Source organism: Phoenix dactylifera, unplaced genomic scaffold (assembly GCF_009389715.1).
Source record: "Phoenix dactylifera cultivar Barhee BC4 unplaced genomic scaffold, palm_55x_up_171113_PBpolish2nd_filt_p 000805F, whole genome shotgun sequence".
In the NCBI taxonomy this organism is placed as follows: domain Eukaryota; kingdom Viridiplantae; phylum Streptophyta; class Magnoliopsida; order Arecales; family Arecaceae; genus Phoenix; species Phoenix dactylifera.
Genome location: NW_024068172.1, coordinates 167095 through 183357, shown reverse-complemented (window position 1 = coordinate 183357; position 16263 = coordinate 167095). Strand labels below are relative to the sequence as shown.

Here is a 16263-nt window from a genome sequence, read left to right as displayed (position 1 = left end):
GAGACGTGATCACTTGCATAAAGGTAAAGGAATAGGCTTAGGAAAAAAATAATCATGAGCTTACTACCGATCATGTTTGACTTCCTGTAATGCATACGTTACCTGATCATTTCTTTATTTCGAGTCTTACAGATATTTCAAATCTCGTGCAAACTGTCAATAACCCGCTGCGTCTAATGCAAGCAAACGACATAACCAACAGCCTCTCTTAAAGATCATTTTCATGAATGCCCAACTCGATTTGAATAAATACTATGCTATCGCTTAAGCTGATGTGATCAGTTGTTAGCAATTTCGTACTAACTGATCTCATTGGTTATGTACATAATGTTTTTAAAATCTTTTTATTCTGCAAGAATATCAAATGCAATGTTGTGGCCAAACTGTTATCCTGGTGTGTTTGAAGCTTCACTAGTTGAAGACCCCTATTCTGTTATAGCGAGGAAGGTCTGTTTCTTTTATTTATTTGCTCACACAGGTTCATTTATCCTAATCAAGTACATAGCCCTTGCAACTTCTGCACAGTATAGCAGGTGATCTATTGTTACTGAAGGTTGCAGAATGTGCCATGAGTTGGCCTGCCTTCTTTTGTTTTCAAATAGCTGAATGTTCTCAGAATTAAAGCCCTTTCCGGTTCCATTTGCATGAAATTGTCTTGAGCTAGCAGGATTTGTTAATCTATAGTCAGCGACGGTGGTTGTCATTTTCCAGATTAATTATGTCCTACTCTTCTGTCGATGATGATTTCCATGTTGTCAAGCGAAGAATAATATTTCTATAGAAAGACTAAAGCTCCCATTTCAGAAAATATCCATTAGATGATCGATATTTACTGTTTCATTCTTGCATTGGATCCACCTCATACAGTGTCTGAACTCGTGGCTCGAGAAAATACAACGCCTGCTTGCCTTCCTTCACCTGCCAATCTGCTGATTGGTTGGCTTCGGCGCAAATGTTCTGACTTCTGCATCCTTTAATGTAATTCTTCAATGATTAGCCTCGATCCCCCAGTCAGAAATATCACCTCTGAAACACAATTCAGTCAGACGCCATGATTCCTTTACGATGCATCAGTGATATGTGCCACTGTAGGAGCTGCATATTTTCCTGTAGGACTGTCAAATTTCTCTACAGATTATTTAGGATGGTGGTGTTTTCAGCTGATGAGCTCTCACATTTGTCGAAGACCATCTCACGGTGGATTTGTCTTCTCTTGTGGAACTTGATTTCCTTTTGGGACTGCGATTTGGGTTCGTCTCCCCCATCAGATGGGAACACGGGGCTACCCAAAGGGTTATCCAATTTAAGTGGTTAAAGTCTTAATTTAGTAGGTTGAGATGAAGCTGACAGTTGTGTTTGCATCCGCCTATAGTTACCTAACTACATTGACTCCTTTCTTCAGGTCTTAATTCCAATAATTCCATGAAGGCAACAACCACTTCCATGATCACACGGCCATGTGGGATCTCATTATACCTATTATCAAGCCATCAGTGGATGGACAATATATAGGTTTGACAATCATTTTTACAAACTCGTGAGATTATATAATGATAGGGTTCTGATATATTAATGGTATGGTGATGTCTTGGACTAAATGTACCAAAAAATCTTGGACTAAATGGCCGTCATGTGTGCCCCTGCACGTGTGGCTCGCGGAGCTTAGACTTTTACCGGCATCGATGGACCAGTGCTTGATTGGCCGCAGCTTTGGAAAGACCAGAAGACACTCCACCTTGTTTTCGGGCAAGAGGAAGTCAAATTTTTCTTTGTATATCTTGCTTGTTCATAAAAATTATGGTTGATGGATATTATAAAAATTATTTAGATCATGATCAATAGTTTGGATTTGCAAATTATATATAGACCAAAATGAACTTCTGTTCACGGGCTATATCACCACTTTTTTATTTCGTACTCGCTTGAAAAAATAGGTATCAAACCTTTAAAATAGATAATTATTAGTATTTAGATGTTTTATACATTATAGGTCGCAATCAATTTTATAGGTTTTTATTTTGGGAGATCCATCATTCATTTTTTATTGGAAAGCATTTTAGCTCCGGGCTTCATTGTTTATTGTAATTGGTCGAGTGTTTTTATCAGTATCTAGATTGTGCTTGTCATGGGCCACAGGATGCATTATTGGCTTCCTATTCTACCCTAAAACTAGGCTTGTCTTATTTAACTAACTTGTCCAATGGGCTCTTATGACCCATCAACATCAAAAATTGACACTTCTAATGTTTTATTTATATTTTTTTCTTAAAAACAAAATCTAATAATAGGTCCCTGTGCTGCCTAATGGATTATGTCATCACAGGGCCATACCTAGCTTAAGAAACAAATCCGAAACTCGTGAGGTGGTGAAAGGCCCTAGACACCTAGTGATATGCCATCAGCCTAAAATAATTGGTTGAACTAGCCAATCAGGTGCCTCAATTTTTGCCATGTGGCATTCTGGAGGCACAGTGTCAGCTGGCCTGCGATTGGTGTAACCCTAGGTGGGCCATGCGCTGGTCCCTACCATCCCAAACATCATTGAGCCTTCTGAATTGGCCTCTGTTAGCTTTTCAGCAAGATGAGAGGAACATGGCTATCACGAGCTTAATGATACATTTAAATATTTTACATAATTATGTATGAGCTTAATAATACTTTATGATTTTTGTATTTTTAATTTATAAAGTTTATATCTTTTCAATGTAGGTTCCTGATACTTCCAACAGCCATAGAGATGATGATGATGCTTCAATCGAACCCTGATAGTCCTTAAACTATTTTTTTTGGAGATTTTATGTGTATATTTTTTATATTTTCCGAAGCATATTCAGTTGTAAATTGACTTTCAATGATATTTGACAATATAAATGTAATTATATTTGACAATATAAATATTTGTTATTTCTATATATATTATATGTGTTATTATATATTTTTTGTTATGTGTTTGGTGTATATGACTTCTGTTTAACTTCTGTTATTACAGGTGTTTGGTATATATATTTGTATACAGTTTTAATTTTTTTCTTAAAAAAATAATTTACACTAAAATGCATCGATAAACATACATTAGCAATGCTAATTTACGTCGTTAAATAGTGACGCAAATAAGCATTGCTAATATACACGCTTCAGCACCGATACTATTTCAATGCATCGGTGATTAGCGATGCTTATAAGTATAGTTTATTATAACTCATAACGTGAACCAAAAGCGTCGTAAAATTATTTTCTCACAGTGGCATTGCTGACGCTTTTGCGATGTTTTAGAAAGCATTAGAAATTTGACTCGCAATGCTTTTTTTGCATTGGAAAATGCATTAAAAAATGTTGGCAATGCCAAATGTTTATGTAGTGAAGGAAAAAGAGAGGGTGATTTGGAATGGGCGGAGGCTGGGGCTGTGGAGATTGCTCAGAAAAGAGCACACTCTACAAACTTGTGTCAAAGAGCCTTATCACTACTTATAAAGGTTAGGAGGCATCATCATTGTGATCACTGTAGAAGATGATGTCGACGCTGTATTATTTGGTCTATGAGGTGGTTCGATACCATTCTTTCCTTTATTCAAGGCATGATAACTTCTATGATTGGTTGGTCCACAGTGTCCCCTCCATCACTGATCACAGACCTACGATCTTGATCAGATGCTTACGTTGCGACAGGTGGCGGCTGGCATGTGCAGGCCATGTGGAGGTATGGGAGAGGTGGAGTGGTTCGCACAGCAACCATGTATGCCCATGCTGGTCCTCCATTTCAGATGTGTTTCTGGCAGTGGATGAGAACACCAAATTTAAAACAAAGGAAGGAGGAGAAGGTTGAGGAATAGTCCCATGATAAGTGCCATGCTTGAAGTGTTTTACATCAAAAAAAAAAAAGAAAAAAAAAAAAAGAGAGAAAGAGGAGGCATTGTCCTTGGATGTTTGATTGTAAATTTTATTCTATACTTGTAATTGTTTGTCAATCAAGAGGGATTCAACTGCTGCATCCAATATAGCTAGTGCTGTCACAGCATGACACCATGGTGGTGAAAGTAGGACCTGGACTTACATTCACACGATCTCTGGCTCATAGCCTGTTATTACTCTATAATAGAAGAGCAGGATTCATTTCCTTTGAAAAAAAAACCTAAGAACAAACATTTATTTTTTGAGCATTTCTGAAAAAGCAAAGTTGGTTCGCCACATAACTACACGTACCAGTAGTGATGACACCCAACAATTTTAATTTCTAAATATTATTAGATATACAGATTAAAATCAATGATGAGAGGTTAATTTGATGGTTTTATTATTGATTTGGTTTAGCAATCAGTTCCTAATTCAATTCAAGATGGGCTTGCAAATCAAGTGGATCGTGCACTCTGAGCTCGTCATTCAATAAAAGTTTGATAATCAAAACATGGCCAACTGGTAATTTTTTTATGGGTCAGTGAGCAATTCTAAAGCTGGAGCTAGATTTTTAATAAGGGACTATAGTGGTAGAATGATGCATGCAGCAGCTAACTGTTGTTTCATCCTCTATTCCTGAAAGCAAACCCCAAGCAACTTGGGGTATAGCCATGTTCATATCAGTTGCCAAGTATAAAACCACGCACGGCTGGAATAAGATTCTTATACAGTGCTCCAGTGGATTAATAACCCCAGGGCTGCAACTCCACAGGATCTCCCTCTTCTCAGTGATGTTGTTTGGCAGCGCAAAGATGTAATTTAGGTGTTCAAAGTGCTGCACATTTTTTAGGGAAGGTAACTATTCTTGTTGGAAATAGATAAACTTAATTGTGCATTGATTCAAGAGATATTATTTAAGACATTTGTGATTCCAAAAAGACCTTTTATCTTATCTATGAAAGTTACTTAGAATTCCTCTTCATGAATGAAACCGAAGTGTCATTCATAAATATGACTCTTAGTATTTTGTATAGAGGTTACTTGAAGAGTTGTAAAATCCTCTTTATAAAGGGTTGTTATTAGAGTCATTTTGTAAGGAAGAGAACTGAAGAAATCTAATATAGAGAAAAGTCCTCTTCATTCCTTAGTGAAAAATACTACAATATTCTTCTCCTCCATCCACCTCTTCAAAGTGGTATCAGAGCTAGATCATGGCTACCGGAGTGCTTCCCATTCCTCGTCTTACCAATACCAACTATGAGAATTGGAGTATCCAAATGAAGGCGTTGCTTGGATCTCAAGATATTTGGGACATAGTCGAAAGAGGCTATGTAGAAGCCGAAGATAGAGATATTCTTACGGCGCAACAACGAGAGACTTTGAAGAAAGACAAGAAGGCTCTCTACTTCATCTACCAAGGCCTAGATGAGGCCGCTTTTGAGAAGGTTGCTAGTGCTACCAATTCCAAGCAAGCATGGGAGATTTTACAAAATTCTTACAAAGGTGTAGAAAAGGTGAAGAAGGTTCGCCTCCAAAGCTTGAGAGGCGAGTTTGAAGCTTTGCAAATGAAGGAGTCCGAAGTTGTGTTGGACTATTTCACAAGGGTGTTGACCGTTGTGAACCAATTGAGGAGGAACGGCGAGACACTTGATGATAATCGGGTTGTGGAAAAAATCCTACGATCCTTGGACCACAAATTTGATTATGTTGTGGCGGCCATTGAAGAGTCCAAAGACTTGGACACTATGACGGTAGATGAGCTTATGGGTTCACTTCAAGCCCATGAGCAAAGAATACTAAAGAGAAGACAAGAGCCATTGGAGCAAGTTCTACAAAGCAAGCTCTCCATCAATAACAAAAAGGAGGAGTCAAGAGGCGAAAGTAGCCAAAGAGGTCGTGGTCGTGGCCGAGGACGTGTTCATGGTAGAGGTCGAGGTGGATCTTATGGTCGTGGTAGAGGCCGTGGTGACCACAACAATATTGAGGAAGGCAACCAAAATCGTGGAGGAAGAGGACAAAGAGGTAGAGGCCGAAGGTATGACAAGGGTCAAGTTCAATGTTACAATTGCAACAAATTTGGGCATTATTCTTTTGAGTGCTACTCTAATCAATCTAGTCAAGTTCATGAGAAAGCCAACTATGTCAAAAAGGAAGATGATGGAGATGAAGTGCTTCTACTAGCACGAAAAGGAGGAGATGCTATCAATCAAAATATGTGGTACTTGGACTCCGGTGCAAGTAACCACATGTCGGGGCACAAAGAAATTTTCATGGAGCTTGATGAATCGGTGAATGGCCATGTCTCATTTGGAGATGCTTCCAAGGTAAAGGTGAAGGGCATTGGTAAGATACTTATTCAACTCAAAGATGGAAGCCAACAGTTTATTTCCAATGTCTATTATGTGCCTGATATGAAAACCAATATTCTTAGTATTGGGCAACTCTTGGAGAGAGGATTTGATATGCAACTAAAGGAAGGAAGCTTCTATCTAAGGAAACAAAATAAATTGATTGCTCATGTTCCTAGGTCAAATAACCGCATGTTTGTATTAAACATAAATCATATTGTTGCCAAATGTCTAAGTGCATGTATGAAGGATGTATCTTGGCTTTGGCATTTGCGGTTCGGACATGTAAACTTCGGTGCTCTAAAGCTTCTTTCAAGTAAAAGAATGGTGAAGGGGCTGCCTTATATTGATGTCCCTAATAATATATGTGAGGGGTGTGTTCTTGGCAAACACTCAAGGAGGAGCTTTCCAAAGAAGTCTCACAACAAAGCAAAAATACCACTTCAACTTATCCACACCGACATTTGCGGACCAATCACTCCAAGCTCATTTGGAGGTCGTCGCTATTTTCTAACTTTTATTGATGATTTCAGCAGGAAAACATGGGTGTATCTCTTGAAGAAGAAGTCAGAAGCATTTGAAGCTTTCAAGGAGTTTAAAACTTTGGTGGAGAATCAAAGTGGCTATACTATCAAGGCGTTGCGGTCAGATCGTGGAGGAGAATTCACATCCAAGGAGTTTGAAGCTTTTTGCAAAACTCATGGCATTTGGAGACCCTTGACCGCTCCATACTCACCTCAACAAAATGGCGTCGCGGAAAGAAAAAATCGGACTATACTTGACATGGTCCGAAGCTGCTTAAAACAAAGGATTTGTCGAAGGAGTTTTGGGGCGAGGCTGTCAATTGTGCGGTCTATTTGCTAAATAGATGCCCCACAAAGAACTTGGAAGAAGTAACACCGCAAGAAGCATGGAGTGGATACAAGCCTGATACCTCTCATTTGAAGGTATTTGGGTGCATAGCTTATGCACACATTCCGGATCAAAAGAGAAGCAAGTTAGATGATAAAAGCTTACCATGCATCTTCATCGGGTACAATGCAAGATCCAAAGCTTATAAACTTTATGAACCAAAGGAGAAGAAAGTCATTGTAAGCCGAGATGTGGAGTTTCAAGAAGACGGCGTTTGGAATTGGAACACTAACATGGTGATGATACAAGATGAAGAGCAGATCAAGGAACAAATTAGAGTTCCAACACCACCTTCATCTCCTACTTCATCGGTTGAAGATGTTTCAACACCATTAAAGACAAGAAGCATTCAAGATTTATATGAGGTGACAACTCCCTTAAATCTTATTTGTCTTTTTGCTAATGAAGAAATAATTTCTTTTGAAGATGCTATCAAAGATAAGAAGTGGAGGAAAGCCATGAATGAAGAGATAGAAGCCATAGAAAAAAATGAGACATGGGAGCTTACTTCTCTACCAAGTGGGCTTGAACCAATTGGAGTAAAGTGGGTTTACAAAGTCAAAAGAAATCCACAAGGTGAAGTGGAGAAATACAAAGCACGACTTGTGGCTAAAGGCTACAAGCAAAAGGCCGGAATTGACTATGAGGAGGTTTTTGCTCCCGTTGCTCGAATGGAGATCATTCGCTTGGTGATTTCTTTGGCGGCTCAAAACAAATGGAAGATTTTTTAACTTGATGTCAAATCAGCCTTTCTTAATGGCTATTTGAATGAAGAAGTGTACATTGAGCAACCCAAAGGTTATGTCAGAAGTGGACAAGAAGACAAAGTGTTGAAATTAAAAAGGACGCTCTACGGTTTGAAGCAAGCACCTAGAGCTTGGAATTCAAGAATTGATGCTTATTTCAAGGCAAATGGGTTTGTTCAATGCCCCTATGAACAAGCTCTCTATATCAAAGAGAAGGATGAGAACAAATTACTTGTCTCATTATATGTTGATGATCTTATCTTCACCGGCAATTCTATACAATTGATCAAGGAATTCAAACAAGCAATGGCAAAGGAGTTCGAAATGACCGACATGGGACTTATGTCCTATTTTCTTGGTTTGGAAGTGAATCAATTAGAAGATGGAATTTTTCTTTCCCAAGAGCACTATGCAAAGGAAGTGATTAAAAGGTTCAAGATGGAAGATTGCAATCCTATTAACACACCAGTGGATTGTGGTGTAAAATTGTCCAAGAATGATGAAGGCAAGGTGATTGATCCTACACTCTACAAAAGCTTGGTAGGGTGTTTGAGATACTTGACATGTACAAGACCGGACATACTATATGGCGTTGGTTTGGTGAGTCGGTTCATGGAGGAACCAAAATCATCTCATTGGAAGGCGGCAAAGAGGATCCTACGTTATGTTCAAGGTACTCTAAGCCTTGGCTTATTCTATTTTTATTCTAATAATTTTCAACTTGAAGGCTATTCTGATAGTGATTGGGGTGGAGACTTGGATGACCGAAAAAGTACTTCCGGATTTGTATTTTTTATGGGTAATACGGCATTCTCATGGATGTCTAAGAAGCAAGCGATTGTTACTCTCTCAACTTGTGAAGCAGAATATGTTGCGGCATCTTCATGTGTTTGTCATGCAATATGGCTAAGGAGCTTGCTAAAAGAGGTTTATATTGATCAAAATGAAGCTACACAAATTTACATTGATAGCAAGTCGGCAATTGCTTTAGGGAAGAATCCAGTTTATCATCAAAGGAGCAAACATATAGATGTTCGTTTTCACTCAATCCGGGAGTATGTGAAGAACAAAGATGTGGAGCTTATTTATGTGAAGACTCATGATCAAGTTGCGGACATTTTTACTAAACCACTTGGAGTTGATCTCTTCAACAAATCCAAAGATTTGCTTGGTATGAAGGATGGAAGACAATTAAGTTTAAAGGGGGGTGTTGGAAATAGATAAACTTAATTGTGCATTGATTCAAGAGATATTATTTAAGACATTTGTGATTCCAAAAAGACCTTTTATCTTATCTATGAAAGTCACTTAGAATTCCTCTTCATGAATGAAACCGAAGTGTCATTCATAAATATGACTCTTAGTATTTTGTATAGAGGTTACTTGAAGGGTTGTAAAATCCTCTTTATAAAGGGTTGTTATTAGAGTCATTTTGTAAGGAAGAGAATTGAAGAAATCTAATATAGAGAAAAGTCCTCTTCATTCCTTAGTGAAAAATACTACAATATTCTTCTCCTCCATCCACCTCTTCAATTCTGCTGACTAGTTAGCACATGAAGGCTCAAGGAAGGATATGGGGTTCAATGAGCATGATCTAGTCCCAATACAGCTCTCTTCTTTAGCGGCCACCGAGGCTTATGATTTTTTTTTCTTTTTTTTTTAATTTTTCTTTTCAGATTTTAGTTGGTTGTTCTCTTCTGTTTTTTTTCTTTGGAGTTTAACCCCCTTCACAATGTACCTAAAAAGATAAAAAATAAAAAAGAAGAAGAGAGTAGAGCTATAATTTAGCTTGCTGTCATGGTCAAGTATAAATTTATTAATGGATGTGCATGGTTTAAATGCTAACAACAGATGAACATTCGGCTTATTTCATATATTAATTGATAATTAGCTAGTATGATCATAAGTTATTGTATAATTATTTAGTCAAAAATACCTATCAATCAACATGATCATTATGTTTTCTGGACTAACAATAGGTAATCTTGACTTATCTTACATATGAAGTAACAATTGACTTGTGGTTCCACAGGAAATGTAGATTAATAGATTAATCGTCGCATAGAAAATCTTGTAGTTGCATTTGTGCTATTATAATATATTTAAGACTCATTTAGTTCGCGGGAAGAGGAGGAAAATGTGGTCAACATGAAAATGGAGAAAGGCCGTATATTTAGTTAGAGTTTTCGAAGGAGAGAGATGAAAAAATACCTTTTCCATGAAAATAAGTTTTTTATATTTTATAGGAAAGAAAGACTCGTATGAGACATGATAAAGCCACTTTCTTATAGACTAAAAATTGGAATAATTTTTTTTCCGAAAATACCCTAAAGTTTTTAGATAAAATGGGTAAAACATTTTTCTTTATTAAGGACATAATATGTATTTATACAACTTTTTCAACAAAAAATAGATACTTAACCAAATATAAGTTACTTTGAAATATGTCACTTTCCTATAGTCAACTAAATATACAAAAACCATGTTTCTAAGTATCATATACCCAGGCGTCAGCTTCTAAAAAAAAAACATTCCAATAAGAGAAAATTCATCCCACAAACCAAAGGAGTTCTTAAGTTAGAAAAATAAATGATGGACAAAAATGCATTAATATACCATGCTCACAACTATATCCACTTTGATATATTCCAAAATTGGGTCCCATATATGGATAACCATATGTTTTTTCGATTCTACATGCATATATGGTGCACATATTTCTGGCATTTTCTTGGGATATGGATATAGATAGAGATATTGATTAGAAATATAAATATGAAAATTATCATAACAAAAAAATGGCAGTTTTTAATTTCAATGACATAAGTCTCTCATATGATAACTTGACTACTCATATAGTGCATACTTTTAAGATTAACATATTAACATATTATGTTTATCTGCCTCATATTGCATATGTAATTTTGACATGTTTGAAAGAAATATAGATATTGAAAAAAAAATAATGATTTCCATCCATTTGTACCCAAAAGAGAAGACAAATATATGATTTTTATTGACATTTGTTTAAGGAAAAAAATGAATAACACTTGTATCCATTTTGCTGCTATGCATTTTTTTATCGAATATGGGCAGAAGAAATATTCAATCTGTATCTGGATTTCTTAGCTTGTATTTGTATCCATCGAATAAAAGATGGACATACATATGGAGATACACCCATGTCATCAGGCCAGCTCTATGACTTCGGCCCTATTAATACATCATCTGAGCCCCTCCCCTTTTGGGACCTCATCACCTTCTTGCGGTCCCGTCCTTACCCTTCCCCTTCCCTTCAGCATCTCTCTCTCTCTCTCTCTCTCTCTCTCTCTCTCTCGCTCCCCCCCTCCCTCCTTCCCTCTCCCTCTCTCAGAGCATGAGCATCTTAAGTATGATAGAGGCAAGACTGCCTCCGGGGTTCAGATTCCACCCTCGGGACGAGGAGCTTGTGTGCGACTACCTCGCGAAGAAGGACTCAGGTGATGGTGGGAATGGCAGCTTCTATGGTTGCCCTATGATGATCGACGTTGACCTCAACAAGTGCGAGCCATGGGATCTTCCCGGTGAGATCATCAACTATCTTTGTTTGCTCGAAGAGCACTAAGGTTTTCCTATGTCGACGGATTCAACTAAAATTATGAAGGCATATGCCTCTATCCGATCCTTTTTCTCTTCTCATGTTACATCATAGGTGGTTAATTTTATGTCATTTTGTACATGTTTTGTTGGTTAAATAAGGTGTAGACTTGTCCTTTTCTTTTTAATCTCTAGATTTCTTGATATTAGGATGTGTTTATTTGTTGCTGATCTTAGATTTCCACCACTATCATATTAGCTTGATAAAAGTTCAAAAATTTTTGATTTGAATTCTTCTCTGAATGGCTCAACCTTCTTCTTTTTTTGTTTATTATGTGTGCCAGTTCATAAGGTTTTGGAAAAACCACTGAGTGGGATTTTATCTCTTTGTTTGAGGGAAAAACCCATTGAATGAGATAATGATGTGTGTTTGTTGTGATATGAACTAGATCTCTATTCTCTTCTCGTCATTGAATTAGATTATGCAAGGACTTCTCAGCAACTATAATCTTTTCTATGTCTAAGTCAAGTCTAATTGATTGTTAATATATGAGATGTAAAACTCATGGATCTTTATTAGATCGCCATCATCTCTCGCTTCCTTTGTGGTATGACATGCAAAAAAAAAATTTCAATGAAATCCAAACCATTAAAATTCCATGGACTATCATTTTGAAGGAACTGATATCAAAATTTTGGAAAATCATCAAACATATTTATCATGCACCACTCTCAAATTTTTGCTTGTCTTTTCTTTCTAAATTCTTGCCTTAACCTCACTTATTAGCACCCAGTGAAATATCAGAGCAAGAATCTCCTAACAACTGCCATATCGATCGATCCTCTTCTATCATCATCAGTTCATATATTTCTGGGTAAAGATGACGATTGTTTGTTTGTTTTTTTTGGTCTAGATATTATAATGAGCACAACCTTCACACGTCTCGTCTTCCTTTTGGCCTTATCCTTCTCCTAACAGAAAAATATTCTCTGGCCAAAAGTATGGCCCCTCCTCAACTTCTTCATGTGTCTTATTCCTTGCATATGAGATGGCCAGCCAACCCCATGCTTAACAAAAATCACCTTAGGCAATAACTGATATGAAGATATGCACCCATATGCCCATTATAGAACAACTAGAAACCTCAAGAAAAAAAAAACAAGAAAAAAGTATAGTAGAAAAAAAAATCGTAAATTAAGGTCCTTGTTTAGCTAATCCTTTTAAAATACCCTAAATAATTCTTGTAAAAAAAACATAAAATTGTTAATAAATCTAGTGTCATGGCACCGGACTCGAACTGGAGACCTTTTGTGTTGGACTGAAGTGATAACCAACTACAACACGACACCTTAAATCTTCTGTAGCATAAAAGCTTTGATACTAATATTTCTCTCCGTCACAATGTTGATTGGTTTTAATAACAAACCTTTGCACACGCACAGAAAGAAAGAGATGGATCCAAGGGCAAGTGATCTAGCAATAGAGGATCCATGAAACACTTGTCCCCAAGCCAATAGGACCATTCAGTCCCAGGTCTTGGTAGCTAACCAAGACAACTAACATTCTGATGAAGTTTGGAGTACAAGGCTGATGGCCAACATCGACGTCCCCAGTTCATCGTCCATCGTAATCACGATAAATGATCTCCATCATGGATGGGAGAGGACACTTATGACCATATATAATAAAGTCATCAAGTATTTATCCCATGCCATCAACTTTGTAGTACCCTCTCATTTGTAGGTTATAGCTAGCTGGAAGTCTGACAAATAAGCTTTTGTCTTTGATCTTCAAAAATCAAACAAACATTTATGTTGCGATCTTTTTGGATGACAGGTACATCTCAGTTGAGTCTATACGCATGTATGCATGCATGCGTGCATATATTTTCTTCCATGCCTAGATAAGCTTACTAGGAATTTGAAAGTTCTAATGTTAAGTGTTCCTAAAGTAGCTCTAAAATGTTGATTAGCTTCATATTGAGCCAAAATTACAATAGGGTACGTCCTGCCGTGTTTTTTTTTATATAGTTTTGGCAGGGTGATCTATTTTCTCTTATAATTTTTCTTAAAACAACTAATGCTACATTTTGAATTGCTAATCAGAGCTGGCATGCGTGGGTGGCAAGGAATGGTACTTCTTCAGCCTCCGGGACCGGAAGTATGCGACCGGGGAGCGGACGAACCGGGCGACCCAGTCAGGTTATTGGAAGGCCACTGGGAAGGACCGGCAAATAAGCCGGCACGGGGTACTTGTCGGGATGAGGAAGACTCTGGTCTTCTATCAAGGGAGAGCTCCCAGGGGGAGGAAGACTGACTGGGTCATGCATGAATTTCGCATGGAAGGACACAGCAACCCGCCAAAGTTTTCTTTCGCCAACAAGGCAAGTATATCAATCCTCATATTGACATGTCTAATTTACTGCAGGGTCATATATTAGCTTTTAGATTCCAAACAAGCAGGCAAGGCTCTCTTCATATAGAATGAAAGATAAGAAGGATTAATCTAGTTCCATAATTAAGATAGGTATATTTAACAGCTAAAGATGTGAAAGATAGGTTCAAATGGGATTACCAATGGTATACGGTTGGCAATTCAATGAATCTGATTGACTTTATGGATTATACATCATGCAGTATGTATTAATAAGTTCCTGACAATCGTAAAATTAGAGGTATAACGATTGAACATTTCAGTTTTTTATGAGTATGATATTATTACATGTAGACTTCATACTTGGAATGACGTAAGTAAAAAATTCCACATTTGCAATATTATAATTGTCTGACTTAACTTTTTCTAATGACTTATAAACCATCATGGTAGTTCTTTGCATTGCTGTTAATCTGCTAGACTGATTCCACACGTATTAGACTTCATAAACAATGTGGAAAGAGAGAGGCCTATAAATCCGGTTAAAATAAAACTTATACTGAGCATGTGATTGTGGACTCGATCAAAAACATGTGAATTGTAGGTTAAATCAGAAGGGCGACGACAGCTGAGTAAGAGATTAAACGACAAGGGTTGAGACTACGTGTTTTGTGGAAAGATGAGAAGCTTATTTGACTCTTCCCTTGTATTTAAGCTCTTTTTTATTTAGATTTAGTGTCATTCTCGTGCCAGCTATTGAATTCCTAATCCCCAAATCTTTGCTCCCTCCTTCAGTCATTGTGCATAGTAGAAAATTTATTTATCATCACCAAGTTTTGTTTTGAATGGAATCGTCGTTGCCCAGTTCACATGATCGATGAATTTACTTTCTGTTAGTTCTTATACTGACATCCACATCCTGCCCAAAGTTACTTGCGTCACCTACTTCTACATGATTTAAATTTCTGAAATGTCAAACGCCAAAGTTTTAAGTGTTTTATTTATAAGAAAGATTCATCTCGCTCATGTTATTTTATTAAATTGCATCCTTATCAACTCATACCAGGAATACTGAGGTATATATTATTTTTGAAATTACTATAAAAAATTACAAGATGGTTTATGACATATTCACGTAATACTTATGAATAATCATTTACTGACGTTTCATGCTTCTACCTCATCGAATAACTGTTGTTTTTCGCATGCACTTGCGTAACAATATATCAATAAAATTTTCTTTTCTCTAGATAGAAAGCCCACTTGATTTTCTTTTTTTATCTTTTGAAAACCAAATTATTACTGAAATGTTTGTGATATGGTTTTGATAAAATTCCAAACTTCATGTGCTTTTTTGTAGTATTCTTTTCGATTGGTGGCTAAGTGACTTTTTATCTCTTCTCCTTAAACAGGAAGATTGGGTCTTGTGTAGAGTATTCTGTAAGAGTAGAGGAGTCACCACCAAGCCAATCACGGAGACTTGCTGTCATGACTCAAGCTCTTCCGCCCTCCCTCCCCTCATGGACACGTATGTTACATTCGACCAAGCTCCACCGAGCTTAGAAAGGTACGAGCAAGTTCCCTGCTTCTCCAACCATCCTCTAAACCTGGCATTTCACCACCCAAATGCCATAGTTCCCACCATCCCTTTGGTTGAAAGAAGCCTGCCCACCAAGATCTCAGCACATATGGGGAGCCTGCCAGATATGAGTTCTTGTGATAAGAAGGATATAAGGGCTGTTGACATCACGAAGTTGGAGGACAACCCAAAGAGAGAGGTCCATCCAAATCTAGCTCAAGGAAGCTTAGAGGGCTACTTAACTGAAAATGGCCTGTCCAATATTTGGAACACTTGTTGATTTAGTGAGATTTGTAGCGTCTGTTAGGAATTGGTCATAAAACATTTGTAGCCACCCACAAAACCTGTACATAAATATAATCCCATACCTCTGTTGAGACGAGTGTTTTCTTAGCATTGTGCATTTATTTACCTATAAGAAAAGATCTTTTTTGGGGTGTGTTCAGTAAATTTATTACATACCATTCGCTTGTACCTTCTAATGTCTTTCATTAATGAATTAGTAGGGCTTTCTTCAAGGGAAAATAAGAAATCGCCTCATGTCGTGCATATATTTCCTGATGTCAATGTGATAATATTGAAGTCTATCATGAATCGAGGAAATTAGAGCTTCTGGAGGATCTCTTATTATCTGTAGAGCTGTTTCAAAAGCTGGAGTATCAGAAAAGGTGAAAGGTTTCTTGTGGCTAGTTTTAAAAAACAGATTGTATACAAGCGAGGTATTAGCAAAGATAAATATGGTAAGCGCTGGATGCCCTCCGTGCAGCACAGGTGTCGAAACAATGTCCTGTCTGTTTACTTGGTACCTCATCACAAGAAGCGCATGGTCTTCTTTAT

At 37.3% G+C, this 16263-nt stretch overlaps 1 protein-coding gene across 1 annotated transcript; it reads left to right on the top strand.

The window, feature by feature from the left end:
* Positions 1-11157: 11157 nt before the first annotated feature.
* LOC103698318 (NAC domain-containing protein 21/22-like) lies at positions 11158-15878 on the top strand. The gene is made up of 3 exons (XM_008780313.4): positions 11158-11460; positions 13580-13857; positions 15260-15878. The coding sequence occupies exons 1-3, from the start codon at positions 11274-11276 to the stop codon at positions 15704-15706; spliced, it is 912 nt and encodes a 303-aa protein (XP_008778535.1). The 5' UTR covers positions 11158-11273; the 3' UTR covers positions 15707-15878.
* Positions 15879-16263: the final 385 nt, after the last annotated feature.

What these genes read in the sequence shown, in the direction of transcription:
- LOC103698318 (XM_008780313.4), top strand. Translation starts at nt 11,274, where the DNA reads ATGAGCATCTTAAGTATGATAGAGGCAAGACTGCCTCCGGGGTTCAGA. An exon ending in CGAGCCATGGGATCTTCCCG is followed by an intron (nt 11,461 to 13,579) that starts GTGAGATCATCA and finishes ATTGCTAATCAG; the next exon opens with AGCTGGCATGCGTGGGTGGC. An exon ending in AGTTTTCTTTCGCCAACAAG is followed by an intron (nt 13,858 to 15,259) that starts GCAAGTATATCA and finishes CTCCTTAAACAG; the next exon opens with GAAGATTGGGTCTTGTGTAG.